Below are 21589 nucleotides of genomic sequence, written 5' to 3'. Positions count from 1 at the left end.
ATTGTGAGAGGGGACAAGATGAATATCAGAGACAAGAATCGCTGGAGGCCATCTTGGAGGCTGGCTCCATCTTCTAGAATTTAGACCCAGAGTTCATAGCATATAAGTTCCAAGAGGGTAGAATTTTTCTATTTTTTTTGGTTCATAGTCATAGCCCTAGTAGCTATAACAATGCCTTGTAAATTTTAGGCACTCAATAAATATTTGTTAAATGAATGAGTAAGTGGACTCTGGCCTAAAATATCTGACCTAAAAAATTCCTAGGGTCCCTAGAAGATCGGTAGGAACAAAAGATGCTTCCCCAAAGAGGTTGAGGAGGAAGAGATTAGAATATAGGTAACAGGAATTTGGAAAGGGATGCATCAATTTAATAATGTTGCTAATGAATGATCGTGATGGTTTGGTCGTGTCCAATGAGTACCAGCCTCTGTGTTAGAAACTTCTTGTTATGTACATGATTTCATGTATGTAACCTTTCATGTAGGCATTGTGAAAAAGGGTCAGGAGTTATGATTCAGATGCTGTGAAGAAGATTAACACATGCATGCACACACAGACGTACATGCACACACATACACACACACACACGCGCCATTCAAAGGAAGGAGTGCTCTGGGATAACGACAGAAAGAAAACCATGAGATTTAATACAATGCCAGAATGGGTCTTTTGTAGAAAAGTATCGGGCATAGCCTCGACACAAAAATTACAACCTGAGAAAGAACACACAGGTTCAAGTTTATTTTAAGACTGCTTTTTAGAAAGTAAAGCGTGTGGGTAGTAATTCAAGGCTGGCAGAGATAATACAGAACAGGGCTATGTGTGGCAATAACAGTAGTCCTTTTCTTAATGGCAGCAGAATTGTTTCCAGTTCTGTCATTTTTTGATATCTGCTGGGACACAATATTCCAGCTATGTGGCTGTCACTACTGAAATCACAGGTTATCCCTCAAGTGAATTTGTGGGGTTTACTTTTTACTAATGGAAGGTGGCAGGGAGACCATGGAGGGTAAGGAATATATCACTACTCCAAGATCCCTATGCTAGGCACCATCTCTATCCTCAAAATGCTGCAAGTCTGTAGGTTGTGAGGATGAAAACAGGAGTCAGCTGTAGAAAAAGCCTAGCAGTTTGTTTCCTGGTGGTTTACAGAAGGATGCTTATCTCTCTACACCTCCTCAGGAGCGTCTGCAAGGCAGCTTCGGCTGCTCTCTGGACACTGATACAGGGGTCTTGCCGAAGTGCTTGGAGCCCTGAAACAGAAAGAATAGCAAAGTTCAGTGAACGAGGAAAGCCAAGGCTCAAGCTCTGCCTCCCTGTGAGGCTCCATTGTTCAGGGTCAGCTCTATGCAGAGCCCTGGGTCCATGCTTACATTCCATGCCAACAGGTAGGATTTGGATCTGCAAGCTGAGGATCTATTTTAACACTGACATAGGGGAAGAGGAGATCCTGACCTTGTGATCAGTAGGTTTATAGACAATCAGAAAATAATGGTCTGTTGGGAATGATACCTGCAAAGAGCTGGAGCTGGGGGTTGCTTTATACTCTGGAGAAATCCCAGGATCTAGGGAGCATTAGAGACAATAATGAGGTACTATGATTTTCAGTTTCTGGGCTCACATGGAACTTGGTGCATAATTAACTTCTCCTTCTCACAGATATTTCTCTGGCAACAGGCTGCGCAGAAACTAGGGTTGGTACTCACGTGTGGTCAGTTGCTCTTTGTCTAATAACTGCACATATTGGTTGGTCAGATTGAGAACAATGGCATCTAAAATCAACAGGAGAAACAGGTGCTAATTTCGTTATAGAGGGAGAGGCCATGAAAAACTGGTCAGGTTAGGCTCTGCTCCTGGTCAGAAGTTAAATGGTCTGGGTAGTGAATGAGCAAACTCTATGACTCCCTTTGTGCCCCCAGAATGATGCTGGGCTAATGTCTATTGGGTGTTAAGTGTCATGTGTGGAAGTGGTCCCTCGGCCAATGTGCATTTGGGAAAGTTCACCCGGTGTCCTCGCAGGGCATGCCGGTTGTTGTCAGGGTTTCTAACGTGTGTAAGATCTGATCCCTGTCTTCAAAAAGTTTACAGTGTAGCTGGAGGGATCATATACATGATCCAATAAGGAATCCTTATGTTTTAACTCAGTCTTACAGGTGGCCCATTCACAGTGGGCTGGATTAGTTGGAACTGGCTTCATGATAAATTTTAGAATTTCATGATAGAAGATCCTGAGGGATTCACTTACTTTCCTCTTTTATTTTATAGATCAGACAAAAAGGCAACACAGAGAATTTAAGTGAATTGTCCAGCATCACAGAGCAGAGCCAAGGTTTGCTGGCCTCTTGACCCACACACTTTCCACTTGTATCATGTTGCTGCTAAAACTCTCAGCTTCAACTGAGCTTAAAAGGTTTACCATGGCTTATGTTAAGGGACAATGCAAAAGAAACCATTTAGGCAGTGGCAGCCGGCTGGGAGCAAAGACTCAGGCAAAAGAAAGAGTGATGACTTGGAACCAGAGAAGCATGAGGGCCCAGTAGGGAGGAGGGTCTAGTAGGAGGAGAGGAGGTGTTGGGAAGTCAGAAGATGTTTGCAAAAGAGAACAAGTTGGTTCCTTTGAGGGAAGATGTTCCAAGAGGTAAAATTAATTCCTTTCTGGCATTTCTTTTTTGGTCACACCAGTCATACTTGTGTTCATGCTAGAGTGGCTTCCAGTCAAAGCAAAAGTGGATGGGAAGGAGCAACATAACTGAGTAGGGAGTGCAGATGTGCCCTCACCTGTGAGTTTGACAGCAGCACTCCGGATCATCTCCCAGTTGCTGCTGAAGAAGGTGAAAGAGTGTGTGTGGAGGATCCACAGGATTTCCTGGTTTCTCTTTGCCTAAAAGAGATGTATTTTACAAAGAGGACAAAGAGGGAAAGTGACTCTGTGTGAAATTTGGCACCCTCTAGTTCCTGCAAAAGGAAATCTAAAGACCAGTGAACACTCACAGAGCCATTATTTTACTGGAATATGTCTTCTGGCCATTTCAAACCTGAATTTAATCAGAAAAGTACTGGGGGGGGGGCGGGTAGGAGCACCTGGGTGGCTCAGTCATTTAAGCATCCAACTCTTGATTTCTGCTCAGGTCGTGATCTCATGGTTCATAAGTTCGAGCCCTGCATCAGGCTCCATGCTGCCCATACAGAGTCTACTTGGGATTCTCTCTCTCCTTCTCTCTCTGCTCCTCCCACAGGCATGCTCTCTCTCTCTCTCTCAAAATAAATAAATAAACTTATAAAAAAGAAAAGTCCTGGGGCTTTTGGGACTAATCAACAGATGGGTTTCAGGAATCTTGAAGAACAGATCCCAGTCAGGACTTGGAAAAGAGCAGAGAGTAATGTGGCAGGACACCAAGAATCATTGCTGTCCCTCCAAGACAGTTCTGACTCTGGCCAGAGATCCTTGCTGTGTTGTTTGCTTGTCTGGGATTTGCCTGGACTCTTGGCTATGGCTTTGCAGGCAGCATTTACTGCATGCTCACCAGTTTCACACAGAGTTGCCGGTAGAAATCTCTGGCCCTTGGTAGATCCTGACCATCGAGGAGATGATCTAACACCCCATAGAGTTCCTGAAGGCCCAGAAAAGGGATGCAGATGATCAGGACATCACGGCAAGCCTAAGAAACAGAGTTCTTTGAGTCACAGTCCAGAATACTGGATTGTCTTCTGGAAGAGTGGGGTGCTGCCTAGGGCTGGGAGAGTGGTAGTGGATGCCTGCAATGTGAGGGGCTTACGATCTATGCTGGCACCTTCCCAGATTCAAGGATGGAAGAACAATCTGAGAGAGAGGGCAAGAAAGAACCTAGGGCTGGAGAAATGGTTTTCAGGTCTAGTTGGGAGTGGTGGCCTCAGATCTGGCTTCTGGTCCAGCTAGACCAGCTCTCCTGGCACTTCTGGCCAAGGGGTGGGGGGTCAAAGAGGTGGGGTGGAGGTGCGGGTGTCTGTGCAAGCACCACTTACAGTTCCAATCTTGGGATTGGGATCCCAGAGGTGGAGAAGGAATGAAATCATGCTCTTTTTTATTTCTTCCGCAAAAAAAATCTTCCACCTTCTTCCTGTTAGGGATGCCAGATTCTCAAATAAGAAGATGGCAGTCAGTCTCACATCATCCTGCTCCTGTGACGACAGATGCATGTCATGGGTGAGTGCCCTTCACAGGCTATTCCCAACCGGTGTCCACCCCCCACCCTGCCCTGTCCCACTTCAGCAGAGGGAGGCTGTGCCCCGGGCACTGGTGCGCTCCAGTCACTGCCCTCATGTGTGCCAAGAACACTCTTTCTTTTCCAGAAGCTCTGCACTCACACTCCACGAGTTTAAATGACCATGGGTCTGGGACTTGGTTTCTGTCAGTTGAGTAGCTACTGGGGAAACATGACCACAGGGACGGTAAACAGGCCAGGGAGGGTTCCTGCTTATGTATTTTATACAAATTAGCCTGACTGCACCACTAGCCTAGACTTATGGGGCTCCAAATCTAAATTGCCCAAGGCCTAAGGCTCTTCTCCAAGGTCCCAAATACTTTCCAATATGATGAAAGGCAACTCGGAAGACCCTTGGTCTCAGAAACAGAGAATAAACAAATAGTGCTTAGCCCTACCCTTGCATATAAGAAGTTCTGGAACTTCCTTGCTTGTTGTCCAGGACAGTTAGACAATGCTTTTAAGAACCAAAGGGTGAGGTGGTGGAGAAAGATGTTCTTCTATCATCCCCCAAACCTTGCTGATATTGTTCACAGCTCTAACAAACACTGATGGATTTTCTGGAGGTTCTTCTTTTTTTCCTCCCAGGTCCAGAAAAGTAGTTTAAAATACCCATATAAAGGCAGAGTGATGAAGGGAAAAGTCGTTCTGAGTAGCAGAATATTATATTTTGGATTAGCGATAAACAAGGGCCAACTTTTGAAAAGCATCCCCACGAATATGAGGGGGAGAAGATAGAGAAGTATTAATTTTGGTGGCAAGATGGAATGTATCAGAAGTGGGCACAGAAGCAAAAATGACAGAAAAAAGGAAGTTAATAAAGATCTTCCAGAAAAAAGAAAGATGGCTGGTTGGGACAAGGCCAGAAAAGTTAAATGAATACATGAGACGTGACCTTGTAATGGAAAAAGAAGTAGAAATTTCGATGTACTAGAAAAAAAAATTTTTTTAAGTTTATTTATTCTGAGAGAGAGAGGGAGAGAGAGGGTTGGGGAGGGGCAGAGAGAGAGGGAGACAGAGAATCCCAAGCAGGCTCTGAAATGACAGCTTGATGCGGGGCTCAAACTCACAAACTGTGAGATCATGACCTAATCAAGAGTTGGACGCTTTATTGACTGAGCCACCCAGGTGCCCCTAAAGGTTTTATTTTCAAGTAATCTCCACACTTAACATGGGCTTGAACTTATATCCCTGAGATCAAGAGTTGCATGCTCTCCTGACTGAACCAGCTATGCTCCCTAAAAGGTCTCTTTTTAGGAAAAAGAAAGCAAACCAATAACAAAATACCTAGAAAGGTATTTACTTTTTTCAAAATCTTTAAAATTTTCCCAAATCAAATAATAGGACCTAATGATAGGTTAAGGAATGATCAACCAGTTGGATGATGAAAAAGCAGAAAAGAAGCAATGAACCTGTTGTAGGTGCTGGGAAAGATCCTAGAGTTTAGTGTCCTTGTTTCGAGTTGAGAGAGTGGAGTCATAGAGAGTAAGGTGGCTGCTCAGGGATGGGGATGGGCGCAAGCAGGGACTGGAGCGTGGCATGGCAGCCATATTTTCCGTTCTGCCCCTTCACTGAAGTGTTACCATGTTTTAAGAATTCCAAGAAAGTGCTTAAATATTGAAAGAAATGGAGGGGGGAAGAAGTTTGGAGATTATAGAATTGTATGCTTAATATATAGATTAAAACTGCAGGGGCAAGTTTTCATAAAGTATAGTTAAATTTATTGGTGAGAAGAGAGCATTGCCGGAGAAAAAAATAGCATGGCATTACTAAGACCTAAGTTTTATCAAACTTCCCTTTTATACAAATATGATGGAATTAATACCTATTAAGGATGAGAAAGTGCTAACCTAACAACCAGCAAGACTTTAGTTGTTTTTTTTTTCTTTTGCATAAGACTGAGAAACATTATGTTGACCAGAAAACTCATAGGTGATTATTGGAGGCTCAGATCCAAGAGAATTATCATCACTGGACCAACAACAGCCTAGGGAACCTAACAAACAGGTGGGGGCCCTGAAGGGGTTGCTTCAGCTCTTTGTTGTCGAAGATTGTCATCAATGATCTGTGTAACGGAAAAAAAAGAGAAAAGAACATCTTTGTTATTTTACAGAAGATACATCATTGGAAGATACAGCATTGAGTGGGAGCCAAGAAAGCAGGTTTGAGGACAAGATGAGAATTAAAAAGTAATGTTGATAACATTGGAGAAGGTAGCTGGAAACAAGCAGAAAGCTGCTGTCAAAGGAAACTAAAAAATACAAAACTGGAGAATTATTGACTGTGGGTATATATTACAGACTAAAATCCAGAAGTCTATACAGTTAATGGATTGTCGAAGAGTCAGGAGGAAAGGGCAAGAGTTAAAAAAAAGAAAATTGGAGTGGATAAATTAAAAAATCAGACCTGAGAGGTAATTTTTCTTCAGGTTGTATTCAATACTCTGCAGGCCACATCTAGAGATACAACACAGTCACTGGCTTGTAAAATATTTAAGGAGCTGAAAAATTAGGTTTATTATGAATAATGAAGGAAATGAAGACTTTTCAGTCTGGAGACTAGAAGGTAGAAAGGTAATTTAATCAAGCCTTAATGTTTAAGAGGAGGAAACCAGCAGTTTTCCATCTCCTCTGACAACAAACATGAGAAAACAGTTTTCGATTATAAAAAACAGATATAAGTTGGAGGTGAAAGAGATTTTACACTGATGACGGTGAATAAGCCAAAAATAATAATAAAATCTAGTTTTCTGGAAGGTATAAAGGAAAATGACTTTCCTCTGTTCTAGGGTCACCAACTGATCTTTTTTTAAATTTATTTCTAGGCTATTGACTAGATTGGGGGTTGGCAAGTTCTTTCTGTAAAGGGCCAGACAGTAACTAATTTAGACTTTGGGGGCCATATGGTTTCTGTAACAGCTAATCAACTCTGCAGATGAAGTGTGAAAGCAACCATAGACAATATGTAACCGGTGAGCGTGGCTGTGCTCTGAATAAAACCTAATTTATGAAAAGATGCTCGGGGTGGGATTTGGCCCACTGGCTATAGTTTATACTGACTCCTCGATGAAGTGAACCACACAAGCATTTTGAACCTTTGAATCTTGATGTGGAAAAGAGTGCTGGAGATGACAAGGTCTTTACTGGGGCCTTTGTTCTGTGTTGAGTTCTGCGGTAGTTTTTGGGAATGACAGGACAGAGAGGAAAGCTGTGAAAGGGAATATACATGAGGGTATTGCCCTTATGGGCAAGTGGAGCTCAATCCTTGTGATGGGTGAGGAAGCTGGGAAGTTTATTTGCAAACTTTTGTTTCTTATTGTTTATTTCCTGTTTGTTCTCATTTGTCTGGCCCACCCTGCTCAGAGCAATCCTGATTCCCAGGCCAGAGAGTACCCTCAGGCCGAGAGAGAGAGGCAAGAGGCCAGCAGCCTGCATAAGAACTGTACAAGTGACCTCTGTGCAGGTGACCTGTGTGCGGGTGACCACAGGGGAAGGCCAAGGAATATGGATGGGACACCAGCATTGCCTGCTACCAGCACCACCTGAATCTCTTTCTGTTCACTCACTCCTGGAGGGCAAAATTCTGAACAGACTCACTTACATCTTCAAAGAAGGTTCTAGTTTGCAGCACTATTTCTTTGAAGTAGAAGCTCACATCCCGGTCTGTGAGCAGCTCCAGGATCTTTTTTAGAGCCTTCAAGCTTTCACAGACAACCTCGGTGCGGGCCAGGTGATATAGGCCTCTGATGATAGATTCCAGTATTATCTGCTTATGCTTCTTCACCTATTTGGAAATAAGGTCTCGTAATCTTGAAAATTGCTCTCTGTGCATCTAGAATAGGGTAGGAGACTCCCAGGGAAACTGGAATTCTGTTAGGGTCACATATATTTCAACTCTAGAGATACCACTGTAGCAATTTCTTCTGGATTTTTACTTAATTGCTATACAAGCACGAGATGTGGGTTAGTAAATAATTATTTTAAACTCTGATTAAGTGTCCCCCGCACCTACCCCAACTCCCTTTACCTTGTGAGGGGCTCCAGAAGTTGTATTACCAAGCCCTCGGATGGCCATTTGCCTCAAAATGGCGTTGGAGTCCCAGGCACTCTGATCCATCAGGATCAGCACTTCCCGTAGATTCCCATGCTTCCAAAGGATCGGCTCCTTCATGAGCTGAAAACAACCACTTCACCCCTTTAGTTAAAGGAGTGGCCTCTCTTCAGGAGAATGATAAGTGCATCATAACTACAGTAAAAGACTAGCACCCGGCTGCTCTTGGAGCAGGGGAGAAAGCCCTCAGGTGAATCAGCAAGTCTGGCAGAAACGAATCTATTTGAGCAGCCCACAGGCCAAGGTTACATGGTGATGAGAACCACACTACCCAGTTAAGTAGGATGTCTCTAATCTAAATGGAAAAACAGGAAAACGGGAGTTACTGGCAATGTTCTTTCTCCGGGTTGTCTGGGACAAACTTTATGGCAGGGTGTGAGGGGACAATAATATAGTTCTTGGTTACTTTTTGTTTTGTCCCTGTCATATCTATCGTCCACCCTTCTCTGTCCTGGGAGGTTGGTTCCGGCAGACTGGAGCGAAGAGGTTTGGGTGAGTTCTTTTTCCTCTCTCGTTCCCTTCTCAGGTACTGTATTTCTGGCGGCGGCTGAATCTCTGTACTACCAAAGCTCTCCTGAAGGGCCCTCTTCTGTGGTTCCAGCTCCCACTGAACTGCTGACCCTAAGAGAAATGCCCCCAAGGGGACCCAGAGAGCCTGCTGGGCCGTGACATGACTGTTCTCTCTTGCCTCAGAGAAGAAAGCTGTGCCGGTTATCCGGTAGTTCTCCGAGGAGGAGGTGAGAGATGCAAACAGTTGCTCCATGATGTCTAGTATGACTCCATGTTGCCACAGCGCCATGCTCCTAGAAAATGCAAGGCTCCAATTGTAGCAGAGACTTTTTTCTTTCTAAACAATGGAGGAGATTTTAGTCTATTTCTCTCTCAGGGAAATAAATGATCTCAAAAGGAATGTTCCATGAAAGAGCACTAAGGATTTGGGCTCTTCCCACCGTCCCTTCCCATCTGCCTTTGCTCTTTCTTCCCTCTTTTTTCCCCTGGACTACAGATCCTTGGTGAGTCCATTGCTTCCAGTAAAGTTGCCTACATGGCAGTTTTTACTCTGTTTTTAATTTTTCTCCTTTGTATCCAGTTCTCGAATGTCCACACATTACCTGGCCAGTGCACATACTCCTACATGGTGGGTACTGGGGCTGCTGAGAAGGGTCCATAAGTTGTCCCCCTCATCAGATTCCTTGGCAAGGCCCTCTTTCATGGCTTGGGCTTGCACACACTTCAGAGTTGTGATTGAGAGCCTGAAGGAGACAGTGGGCACCACAAAAGTAAGTCAACCCCATACAGGGAGTTGTGAATCCCAAGTTCACTCTTTCTGTTCCCCACAAGGCTGCTTCACCCTGGATTAATGGATGTTGTGTGAGGGAAAAAACCAGACAGCCTGATCTCACACTTCAGTTTTGGGGCCAAAGGGGACACTGAGGTGATTTGGACCAGTAAATAATGCCACAAAATTTTGTTAACCTCTCATGAGAAAATAAAGCCCTAAAGATGGAAAGTGCCAAATACTGTATTTCACTGATTCTGAAACAGCCCTTCAGAAGCAGGATGCGGCTTGCAATGGATAGTGTGTTATGACATTTGGCCCCACAGTGGTTGTGGTGTAGTTGTTATTACCAGTGCATGCACACGAACATGCATGGATTTAGGCACGGTTGTTTATACTGTTGTCATTTTGGTAACATTGTGTTATTGGAACTACATGTGTTGGGTCTAACCATTGTTTAAAATGTCTTTACAAAGTGGATTTGAGGGGTGCCTGGGTAGCTCAGTCTGTTAAGCGTCTGACTTCAGCTCAGGTCATGATCTCACAGTCTGTGAGTTTGAGCCCTGCGTCGGACTCTGTGCTGACAGCTCAGAGCCTGGAGCCTGCTTTGGATTCTGTGTCTCCCTCTCTCTCTCCCCCTCCCCACTCACACTCTGTCCCTCAGAATGAATAAACGTGGAAAAAAAAAGATTAAAAAAAAAACTAAGGTGGATTTGACATTGGAATGAAAAGTTATGCAAAAGGGCACAGAAACAGAGCATTGTGATGTAGGATCAAAATGTGCATCTAATAATTCTCAAAGAGCTCTTTGAATAAATACATAGTAAAAAATTTAAAGTATAACAAAGCATTGATTCATGGCTTAATCAGGATTTTTTTCTTTCTTTTTCAATAGTGCACAAAATAATTTTGCTTCCTTCAATTGGTGATATCTTAAATTTAATAAAATATGGTATTTATTTCTATTTTTCTTCTTTCCTTGGTGGCGTTGACTATCCCAGAATTCCAGCTTTCTTTGAAGGGTCTCACTGAGAGAAAACAAATGGAGCAGGACAGGCTCTCTATGGAAGCAAACAGAGCTGCTATTCGTTGTTAAGTGACCATTCTGGGCAACTGTACTGGGTACTGCTCAGGGAGGAAGAGCAACAGGGCTCAAGGGCAGTGTGGAGACTCGTTGCCTCATGGGTAGTTGAGGCCACGCCAGGAGGCATAGGCGTTGACTAACAGAGCCCCTCCTCCAGACAGCTCTGGCAGGCCCTCTGGCCTGGCCATTTACCTGCAGGGGTCTGCGGTCTGCTGCCGTTCTCCCTGTGGCATCACCCGCCGCCTGCGGCTGAAGGTGGAAGTGGGCATTTTCTGGCCCAGCGTGCAGCTGACTAACTTCAGGAGAAGAGTGAACACCTCCGGGTACAAGCTTGTGACAGGGGTGCCTGCTGATACCACTTCATACATAGCACAGGCCACCTGAGGGGAGAAAGGACTTCGTGGTCAAGCAGGCTCCTTTCTTCCAAGGACATCTCCCTGGCCTGACCTTCAAGTTGTTTTCTCCCCAAAGGATTGCTTTCCAAGTTGACCACACTCATACTCAAAACAAAACGAAATGAAATGAAACGAAACGAAATAAAACAAAACAAAACAAAAAATGCCAGAAAAGAGGGTGTATTTGTTTGGAAACTTCTCAGCTCATACTGTGTTTCTCTCTCAGGACTGTTATGTTCGGCAACTCCAAACTCTAGGGGGCACCAGTCAGGTGAAATGAAATCGTTTCCAGCATTGAGGTCTTTCAAAGGGGTGCTCTGGATATCTTAAGACTAATTTGTAAATACAGACCCACAGATTTTCTTTGGGATGATGAGACATTTGCTTCTAAAAGTGATCAGCCACAGACAAAATTGCTGCCATATTTTTCCAACTAACTCCAATTAACTGGAGCCGATTTAAAATCAGGGTATAAGAGGGGAAGAAGTACGATTAATGCTACATCACCAAGTTCCAGGTGGGGACAGACCATGGAGTGGGACACAATTCCAGGTATGCGATGGGTTGTCCAACTCACTGAAATCGCCTCCAGCCCAGCTACGTCATCTTCTAATTCATTCTCAAGTTTGTTTGTTAAGGCTCTCAAGAGCTTACCACTGGAGGCTGTGTTCTCAGCCAGAGCCTTCCACAATGTCTTTGTGTCCCTAGGGTGGTAAGCCAGGAAGCTGATAAGAAACAACTCTTTGGAATATGAGCTTTTTCATCTGTTCCCCTCTAAAACCACATTATGACTAATCAAAATTTCAAGGACAGATGGCAATGCTAACATGCCCGGAGATGATAAGGATGTGTTATTTAACAGTCCAGCATTCTGGACTTGGGTTACTGAGGTTTGTTAATGTCCTTTAAGGCACAAACCTCTCACATAGGTGAAATTCAAGGCAACCAGAAAGAAGAGAAATACTCATTTTTTAATATTCACTTATTCCTATGATGTATTTTTTTTTTAAAAGAAATCTTATCATATTAGGAGGATATGTATATGAAAAACACTTGGAAAAACATTATTTATGATTCAAACACCATTTTTGAACTTATTATTTAGGTGAGATGTTCTCAACCTTTCTTTTTACTCTCTTTCTCTCAAACCACAAATTCTTCCTCAGTGCGGATTAGCATTTCCTGGGAGAAGGAATGAGCTCGGTTAGAATCTACCTGTCAAAGGGCAGAGGCTTCTGTAAGAGGTTAGCAACAACTGCATCCATGTGAAAGCTGGCTATCTGAGAGATGGCTTCCAGCATAAACTGAAAACTTTCCTCCTTTTGTCTGAGGACTGGCATGTGATAGTAAATCATGTTCAAGATCTCCAACAGCTAAAAAAAAAAAAAAGTCCAAATCAAACATTAAATTGCCATTTTCCCTCTACTATATGGCTTAGGACACACATAGTCAGCATATTAATCATGGGTAGTTGATGAATTATATAATAATTTTAGAAACACTAGTTAATTCTATGCATGGCCTATCTCTTACTCACGAGGGTTGTAGGTATATTGGGTATTTATTCCTAAGTCAATGTAGCAAATATTTAGTGAAAGACTGCATTATGCCAAGTGTTGTGCTAGGCATTGTGGGGGATTTACCAAAGAGGAATACGATGTAGCCCTTTCTCAAAAGGAAAGAATGTTCTAAGAAAGAATATCAGCCATATATCCAAACACCTGTGCGCCAGGCAGTATATGGCAAATGGTACACAAGAGGTTCACAGGATTGTGAGGGAACCCAGAAGTAACTGAGGTCACTTTGGAGGGACACCTGATGTGGGTCTTGAAGGATATATAGAAATTTCAAAAGGCAAGGTGGGGATGGTGGGGAAAGTCATCCTCATCCCAAAGAAGAATATAGATAAAGATGTAAAATAAAAAAACATGATAATGGATGAAGCACAAAAGATTTTTAGAGCAGTGGAAGTATTCTGTATGTTACTGCAATGGTGGATATGTGCAATTATACGTTTGTCAATACCAGCAGTTAACTTTAAGGGAAACTGTGGACTTTGAGTGATAATAATGTGTTGATGTAGATTCATCGATTGTAACAAATGTACCACCATGTTGTAGGATGTTGATGGTAAGGGAGGATACATGTGTGTGGGGAGAGGAGGTACAGGGCTCTGTGCCCAATTTTGCTGTGAGCCTAAAACTGCTCTAATATATATATATATATATATATATATATATATATATATACATATATATAAACTGGCATGAGAGCATGGGCCCAAGCAAATATGGCAAACATTTCTGGAACAAGAGAATGGTCCAGTTTGGAACACAGAGAAAATGAGGCTAAGAGAAGATAACTTGACAGAAAAGATGAAGCCAGATCCTAGAGAACACTGAAGGTCACCTTCCAAATTTGGATGTGAATCTGTGGGCAGCAGGAAATGATATTATACATTTGGATTTTTGACGTGGAGAAGGGCATATCTATCTGCTAGTAGCTTTGCTTCTAGTAGATATTTCTCTTGTTTATTTTGGATAGATATTTTTAGGTTAAACATGACATTTACTCTGAATTAAAATTCTTTAAACATAAATATCTGGCAAATATGATTACCACAGAGTCCCATTAGGGGAGGATTTAGGTCCCTATTGCTCCCTTTTAATGCCAAACACACAAATACAACAACATTCCAAATTTATGAACCTTTGATCTTCCCATGTCCAGTATAATGCCTGCCACATAGTACACACTCAGTAAATTTTTTAAAAAACTGATTGGAGAGTAATTAACACAGAAATAATTTCTAAAGGTCATACTTTGGAGAATTCTTTAATTTAGGGTGGTTGACTCCGGGACATGGGCACCATAACTTCTTTCACCTATAGGAGGTGCCTTCATTGAGTTAAAGATTCTCTTCCTCCTTATTAATCTTTGAATTGCCTGAATTTTGTGTCCAACCTCAAGAGAAAGGCTAGAGCATCCCCATTTGGAGCTCTTAACCAAGCTTCCTGAGCTCAAATCCTTTTCACTCTGCCTAACTCTCCAGCTGGGAGTAAGGACAAAGGACTTTCCCTCAATCAGTTCTTCAATGACACCTTCCTTACCAGAAAACAAACCCCAAGGTGTGTGGAAGAGAAGCCTGAAGAGAGGCAGTGGAATTAGAAACTCTACTGATCCTCAGTGGTCATCCCAAAGGTGATCCACACAGTCACCCTCATCCTTATAGATCTAACAGTCCAGTTTTCCAGAATCCAAATGCCCTTGGTTCAGAGCTGCTGTCTCTAGCCAAAGAGTGACAGTTGGGAAAGATTTTTTGATCACAGACTAGAAAGGCAATTGAGACAGGCTGAGACAACATGAGCCTGGTTGTTAATACACAAGTTGGGTCTCTGCTGAGGCCTCCCAAGGCTATGCATGCTCTTGCTTATTTCCCAACAGAGGACAAACTGGGAAGTAGCAATCAACTTGGCATTTCAGAAGTGTTAGAATTCTGCTCGATGGTCAAACTGGCTGTCAGTTCACCTGTTCTTCCAAAGCAGCTCCCTGCTCCTTCAGGGCAGCAACCATCCATATGCCACAGGCCTTTGTACAGGTGGGGTTAAGGGTCTCTAGACCATCCAGGGTTTCCTCCAGGAACATTAGAATTTCTTCATTTGGGATGAGTTTACTGACAATCTGAGAATGTACCCAGAAAGATTCATGTTATCAATCATCTCACTTCATACAACATGCTGCTACTGTTGTTTTAAGATATTGGAAACCACTGGAATTTCCAAACAGCACATGATTAGAACTATAGAAACTACTAAAACAGATAGAGACAATACCCTACAACCTCTAGGTAAACTTTTCCTACAGTTGCCCTTTTATCATTTTATATTTATTGAATCCCAAGCCTCATGAGGCGATTTCTTCTCCAAATTTCTAGTGTACTCCACAAGGGAAAAATAATGTATAAATTTTGTATAACAATTTATATGATATAAATTACTTCAGCATACATTTCATATATCACAGAAATATGTCTTGGGTATGCCAAAGAATAGCTAAGGCTTGGGAATTTAGGAAAGTCTATCACCAGGTACTAAGTGCCATGCTGAATAACAGGTGCCTCACAGTTTCCATAAAAGTATGAATTGTTATGATCCCTGTCTTTTACTCTTTCATGTTTCAAAATTAAGAGTAGTCAAAAGTTCTAGAAAATAAAAACTTTGCAATTTGGTCTCTAAGTACAAGAACTATACAGAATGGGCGATAGCAGTGTGTGAGTATGAGTGTGCGTGTGTGTGTGTGTGTGTGAACACATATGCATGCGTGCATGAGTCCTAATGAAAAGGCAGGCAGGCAGGTGAAAAGTTAGCAGTTTGAATGAATTCCAGGAACATTGTCTGGGGCTTTAACCAAGCAAGATGGTTGTGATTACGAGTTTGTAGGTATGAAAACATTACTCTTTACAACTGACTTCCCTCTGCATTAAGTGACCTGATGATTGATATTTAATAGTAATGTTCTTGAAAGGAAATGAGTCCCTTTTCATGAATAGTTGCATGTCTCAACCAGTTTCTGAGTCATTTTTGTTCCAAGATCAAGGGCCCAGACTGCCGCATCTGTTCTATGTAACACCAAATACCTGCTTGGGCTCCAAACTCAATGGTTATCTGTTTTTTCCTCATATTGGTATGGATGATGGTTTAGCAAGAAAGGAAGGAGGGGAACTCGTGTTTTTGGGTAGTTATCATGCATCAGACACTTTCTTAGGCATTTGACCTATGTTTCCTCCGTGCCCCTCAACTGGCCTCTCTCCCTTATTCTGGACACTTTCTTGTTGTTTCTGCTGCTGTCACTTTAGTCCAAGCCACCTCCTTGTAGTTTCCTCCAATCTGACCTCATTAATTTCACTCCTGCTGGCCTGTATTGTAGTATGAACACAGCAGCCAGATGACCCTCTGAAATAGAAGTCTGATCATGTTCCTTCTTGCAGGAACACACCTAGCCCATACAGGGCTTGTGCAAATTAGGAAAAGACACCTGTCCTCAAGACAGTTCACTTCTCTCTGTAAGTATATGGTCATAATGACTGATTTTGTTGGACCTTTTGCTGCCATCTGTGGATAACTACCTTAAAATACATAAATATCTACAATGTTTACATTAAGAATGATGCTGCCTCACATGAAGAGGCCCTTGTGCATTTCGTATCTGGCACAATTGGACATAGTGCCCCGACTTATGCTCAAAACCCTGTGCTGGCTTTTATTTCCAACTGGAGTAAAAGTCAAAGTCTTTGGAGCATCTGGGTGGCTCAGTCGGTTAAGCATCTGACTCTTGGTTTTGGCTCAGGTCATGATCTCAAGGTTCATGAGTTTGAGCCCCACGTCTGCATTGTCAGTGCAGAGTCTGCTTGAGTTTCTCTGTCTCCCTCTCTCTTTCTCTGCCCCTCCCCAACTTGCGCTATCTCTATCTCTCTCAAAATAAGTAAATAAACTAAAAAAAAAAGTCAAAGTCTTTAACAAGACCTGGAAGGCAACTGAATCATTCCTGAGCTATCTCTTGGATCTCACTACCTCCTTCTTTCTCTACCTCAGGGCCTCTGTACTTGCTTTCTCCTCTGCCTGGAATGTTCTTTTCCCTCAGTCTTCATGGTCTCCCCTTCACAGTGGCCTTTTCTAGGAAATCACCCCTCCCTTACTCTCTATTCCCTTACTTGACTATATTTTTCTCAATTATCACTACCTAACATATTTATTTGGCTGACTCCATCCACCAGGATACAAGGTCATCCAGGGCAGGCATTTTGTCTTTTTCTATTCTTAGAGCCTAGAACAAAGTCTGGCATATGATAGGTGCACAGAACATAGTAGGCGAATGCATAAATGATTAAATAAATGAATGAATTCATTGACCAATTCTCAGAACAACTCTGAGAGGTAGGTTATGCATTTCTTTTTAAGATGAGGAAAATGGGTTTCAAGCAGTGCACACAGAATGCGTTCAATAGACTCCAAAGCTCTTGTTGCTTCTACTCCACTCCACTGCCTCCCTTACCCTGAAGAATCTTGGTTCACAATATTTCTCAGAGAATGAAATATAAGCAGCAGGTGTTGACTGGGCGCATGCACCCAGGGTTAATGCATGATAGCCTAAAAGAATGGCTAGACCACTGCTCTCCTTGGTGGTGGGGCATACACAGCTTACTTATTTGGAAATCAACCCAGAACTATCTTTATATCCCTTGGCCAGTCCTCCATATCTATTACCTTTGCTATTTTGGAAGAAATCTTGATCTGGACCTGTATATCATCACACTGCAGCCCTTCCTGCAAATCCTGCAGTCTTTCCACCTCTGGGTGAATGCCTAAAATCCACAAGGGGGGACATATGCAAGAGTTTAAAGACCTGATGGGGTTGAAGAAGTTGGCCATATTGAAAGGGCAGGCGTAAAAGCAAACACGTACAGGTGGTTTAGTACCATGCTAAATACTCTGCATACAATGATCTCATCTATTACTCATAAACATCATCTGAGGTAGACACTCCTGTTTTTGCAGATGAGAAAGATGAGACAGAAAGGTATAAAGTCATTTGGCCATGGTTATCTAGTGACTAAAAATAGCAGAGTCAGAATTTGAACCCTGGTCTGTCTGACATCGGTGCCTAGGCTCTGACTACTCTGCTACGCTGCTCTCTCTGTTGGAGTTCCATTTTGCAGTGAGCCACTTTGGGGAAAATGGAAAGGTAACTATTGCAATAAAAACATCAGCAACTCTGTAAATGATTGTTGGAATCAATTTATAAACCCAGACCTAAGCAGTAACGATTTTCTGCTTGTTGTTTGAATGTATAGTAATTGTGGAAACTACCACCTAAACCATTTTGTGGCGGGCATCCCAGCCCAACAGAACACACATGGACTTTGGAGTCAGACAGACCTGAGCTCACAGCCCAGCTCCACTACTTGCTGGAATGGGTACATTTCTTTCTTTTTTTGAAAAGTTTTTTGAAGTTTATTTATTTTGAGAGAGAGAGAGAGAGAGAATGAGAGGGGCAGAAAGCGAGGGAGAGAGAATCCCAAGCAGGCTCCCCACTGTCAGTGCAGAGCCCAATGTGGGGCTTGATCCCATGAACATGAGATCATAACCTGAGCCGAAATCAAGAGTCATACACTTAGCCAACTGAGCCATCCAGGCGCACGGCGGATGGCTATGTTTCTTAACTTCAGGTCTCTTCATCTCAAAACTGATTATTAAATGGGTATTTAGGGTGCCTGGGTGGCGCAGTCGGTTAAGCGTCTGACCTCAGCCAGGTCACGATCTCCCTGTCCGTGAGTTCGAGCGCCGCGTCAGGCTCTGGGCTGATGGCTTGGAGCCTGGAGCCTGTTTCCGATTCTGTGTCTCCCTCTCTCTCTGCCCCTCCCCCGTTCATGCTCTGTCTCTCTCTGTCCCAAAAATAAATAAACGTTGAAAAAAAAATTAAAAAAAAAATAAATGGGTATTTAATTTAGCATCACACTTGTTACTTGTATTCAACGGGTGTTTCATAATCATATTCCTTCTCTCTGCCATGCTTATTCGATCCATTGAGGAAAAGAGTTAAAGTAAATAATGAAGTATGGGATTTTTTTTATTAACAAAGAATACTTGAGAACCTGAATTTTGCATGTTTCAGGAAAATAAAGTACACTAAAGGAAGAATAGGTAGAACGATAATAGAGTTGAAATTCCTATCTTCCTACGAGGTTCCTCTCCGGTACGTTTCTTCTCTTCCTGGGATGGCCTCTTAGTTCTTACCTCCTTAACTCATTTTCTATTTTGTGGCTTGGTACAAGCATATATCCTTAGTGAATTATCTTCCCATACCCCAAGGGACTTTCATACCTAGTTTGACTCTGTTGAACATTATTTTTTCTTCTCCACTGACTAACCACCCCTCCTCCCCCAAGCCAAATCCCAACTTTTAGTTTTAACACATTTTTTATGTGAATTTTACAGTTGTAGTATCTCTGTGTCTCCAGCATCAGAGAAATGCTTGAAACATGGAAAGTGCTTAATAAACATTTTCTGAGTACTTAAAAGAGAGTGGAACACAGGTGTGAGATGGCATTAAAACTTAGACCCACAACCCCGCAAGTAACCCTCAGTTTGTTCTCCATATTTATGAATCTCTTCTGTTTTGTCCCCCTCCCGGTTTTTATATTATTTTTGTTTCCCTTCCCTTATGTTCATCTTTTTGTCATATGATTTTTTGTGGGAGGGGGGATGGGCTAAATGGGTAAGGGGCACTAAGGAATACACTCGTGAAATCATTGTTGCATTATATGCTAACTAATTTGGATGTAAATTAAAAAATATAATTAAAACTTAGACCCATGGTCCTGGCCGCGCCTGGGCTGTACAGAACTGCGCATGCGCAGTGCAAGGCTATCCTCTGTGAAGCCACTGCTGGTTGAACCTGGACCGGAGGGCCTGCTTGTTGGTTTCAGCCCGAGATTGAGGTTTTAAAATTCCTTACCTTTCCTGATATTGACACTCCACATGTACTTGGAGAGCAGAGTTTCTGTTCTGGAAGCTGGAAAAACCTCCACAAAGTTGTCTCTCTTAGAGAACTTTAGTAATAGTGCTATTTCTTCCTGAAGAAAACCTTGTGATAGAAGAAGCATTGCTAATACGCCTAAGTGCTCAGTGATTTAAACTGGACACTCTCAAAACATTTTCACCTACCCCAATGGACCTTTATAATGCATCTGTGTCATTATCTTTATTTCTAAAAATAGCAAAAACCAGAGCCATTGGGGAAAAAAGATCCAAAAGAGAGACAAATCCTATACATAATTAATGCATTAGAAAGCCAAAACGACTGAACAGCGGAAAGAGAGGGACAGAGAGACATCGATGAACAAAGAGGAAAACTGAGAACAAAAGAAAACAGGTATCTGCTCTTCATTTGTGGGTTTCTCATCTTTTCCTCACCTTTTATACAGAACAGACCAATCGTGGAGCTGGCAGCTGCTTGACGGATGGTGGGCAGGGTGTCACAGGAGTGAGGAGCCAGGAGGCCGAGGAGTGAGCCGATCTTAAAGTGTTCTGGAGCCTGGAGGATAAAGGAGATGGGGCGCAAGGTGATGGGGAGGCTTGACATCCCAGGATATTCCCAACAGCACTGGAGATGAAGTCCCTTATTTTCCCCCTAAAGGTCCTTAGAATGAAATTGAATCTTGGACTTTCCCTTTTAGGGCAGTGGAAAAGTGAGCCGGCAAGCATGTAAAGGCAGCCAGATAGTTTAATCCTAGTGTCCTTGCCTCACTCTGGGGTCAGGCGACACCTCTCAGGTGCTTCTCCGGAAAGCACTCCATTCTGGGACTGGAGATCCATCATGCACAAGTTTGGAATTCCAGAGGCCTCAGCTGATCCCTACTGTCAGCAAAGGATGAAATCTATTCACTGCTGGGGATTACTTACCTCCACATCATTTGTCAGCACTTGTGTGGTGATCTGGAAGGCTCTTTCTCTTTCCCAGTCTTTTTGTGAAACAAGCCACATTCGGAGAAGCTGTTGGTCAAAGAATAAATGTCCTTTCCTTAGCACTCCTCATATTCACTCATTCTCATTCTCTGGCTCCTGCTGTCTCTGCCTCTTCTGTAATGGTGCTCACCTCCCACAAACAATTTTAAGAGGACTGGCCCTATGTGGTGGGTTAAATGGGTCAGGCTGGACATCTCCCTGGGAAGAGGATGAGGTAGAGTCTGGAGTGTCACCTTGCAGCACAGATGAGGGGATGTGGGAATCAGTTTGAGCAGTGGCCCTACTCACATTGAACATTTCTTGACAGTCCTCCGCTTTCACATTATCCCACATCATGGTCCTCAGCAGCCTTCCCAGAGCATCCATGGATCGTTCGTAGAGAAACTGAAATCCAAAGTGAGCATGAGTGTCAGGCTCCAGCGGGAGAGTAGAGTCCCACTGTAGTTCTTGATTTTACTCAGGCCTCACCCCCACGTACATGGATGTGCTCCTTGTCCTTATCTGTTTCGCCTTCATCTTTGAGTTTTTCCAGAGGTGGAAGGGGAAGCAGCCTCCGAATAGTCTCTTCAAGAATATTGAGATGGTCATTTAGTGAGAGCTGAGGCTTCAGTTTGCTGAAACGAGAACCATGTAGAGGGATGGACGTTAGGATGACAAACAAAACATAGCCCGGAAGAGTACCCAAGAACTGCCAACCATACCTGAAGGGGTCAGATATGTTTGCCGACATGTTGGAATGTCGAGGGAGGTGGTGACAGAAGCAGGGAGAGGTTGGGCACATGGAATCAGACTGTACTGGCGTGCATAGTCAACATGCCTCATTTCTAATTTATTAGAGTGATGAACAAATAATCCCTAGCTTTGTGGTATTTAACCCTTTATTATATGATCTGTGATAACATTAACCCACTTGTTTTTTCTAGTGCTCATGGGGTGTGTGTGTGTGTGTGTGTGTG

The 21589-nt window shown here is 42.9% G+C and overlaps 1 protein-coding gene across 2 annotated transcripts in view; it reads right to left on the bottom strand.

Annotated features, from left to right (window-relative positions):
- Nucleotides 1-718: 718 nt before the first annotated feature.
- Nucleotides 719-21589, bottom strand: part of MROH2B (maestro heat like repeat family member 2B) — a 73498-nt gene continuing 52627 nt past the window's right edge. For both annotated transcript variants that reach the window (XM_047823272.1, XM_047823279.1), the window contains exons 26-43: nucleotides 21112-21247; nucleotides 20922-21017; nucleotides 20571-20660; nucleotides 20082-20202; nucleotides 17373-17470; nucleotides 14638-14790; nucleotides 12325-12482; nucleotides 11687-11813; nucleotides 10907-11094; nucleotides 9464-9604; nucleotides 9040-9154; nucleotides 8268-8414; nucleotides 7842-8024; nucleotides 4003-4158; nucleotides 3525-3659; nucleotides 2779-2881; nucleotides 1707-1772; nucleotides 719-1253 (exon numbers count right to left, since the gene is read on the bottom strand). In XM_047823272.1, the coding sequence (XP_047679228.1) occupies nucleotides 1147-1253; nucleotides 1707-1772; nucleotides 2779-2881; nucleotides 3525-3659; nucleotides 4003-4158; nucleotides 7842-8024; nucleotides 8268-8414; nucleotides 9040-9154; nucleotides 9464-9604; nucleotides 10907-11094; nucleotides 11687-11813; nucleotides 12325-12482; nucleotides 14638-14790; nucleotides 17373-17470; nucleotides 20082-20202; nucleotides 20571-20660; nucleotides 20922-21017; nucleotides 21112-21247 (2320 nt within the window). In that variant the 3' untranslated portion in view covers nucleotides 719-1146. The remainder of the gene's footprint in view (nucleotides 1254-1706; nucleotides 1773-2778; nucleotides 2882-3524; nucleotides 3660-4002; nucleotides 4159-7841; nucleotides 8025-8267; nucleotides 8415-9039; nucleotides 9155-9463; nucleotides 9605-10906; nucleotides 11095-11686; nucleotides 11814-12324; nucleotides 12483-14637; nucleotides 14791-17372; nucleotides 17471-20081; nucleotides 20203-20570; nucleotides 20661-20921; nucleotides 21018-21111; nucleotides 21248-21589) is intronic.

Source organism: Prionailurus viverrinus, chromosome A1 (genome assembly GCF_022837055.1).
Source record: "Prionailurus viverrinus isolate Anna chromosome A1, UM_Priviv_1.0, whole genome shotgun sequence".
NCBI lineage: Eukaryota > Metazoa > Chordata > Mammalia > Carnivora > Felidae > Prionailurus > Prionailurus viverrinus.
The sequence above is the reverse complement of the archived record's forward strand: the minus strand, read 5'-3'. Positions and strand labels throughout refer to the sequence as shown.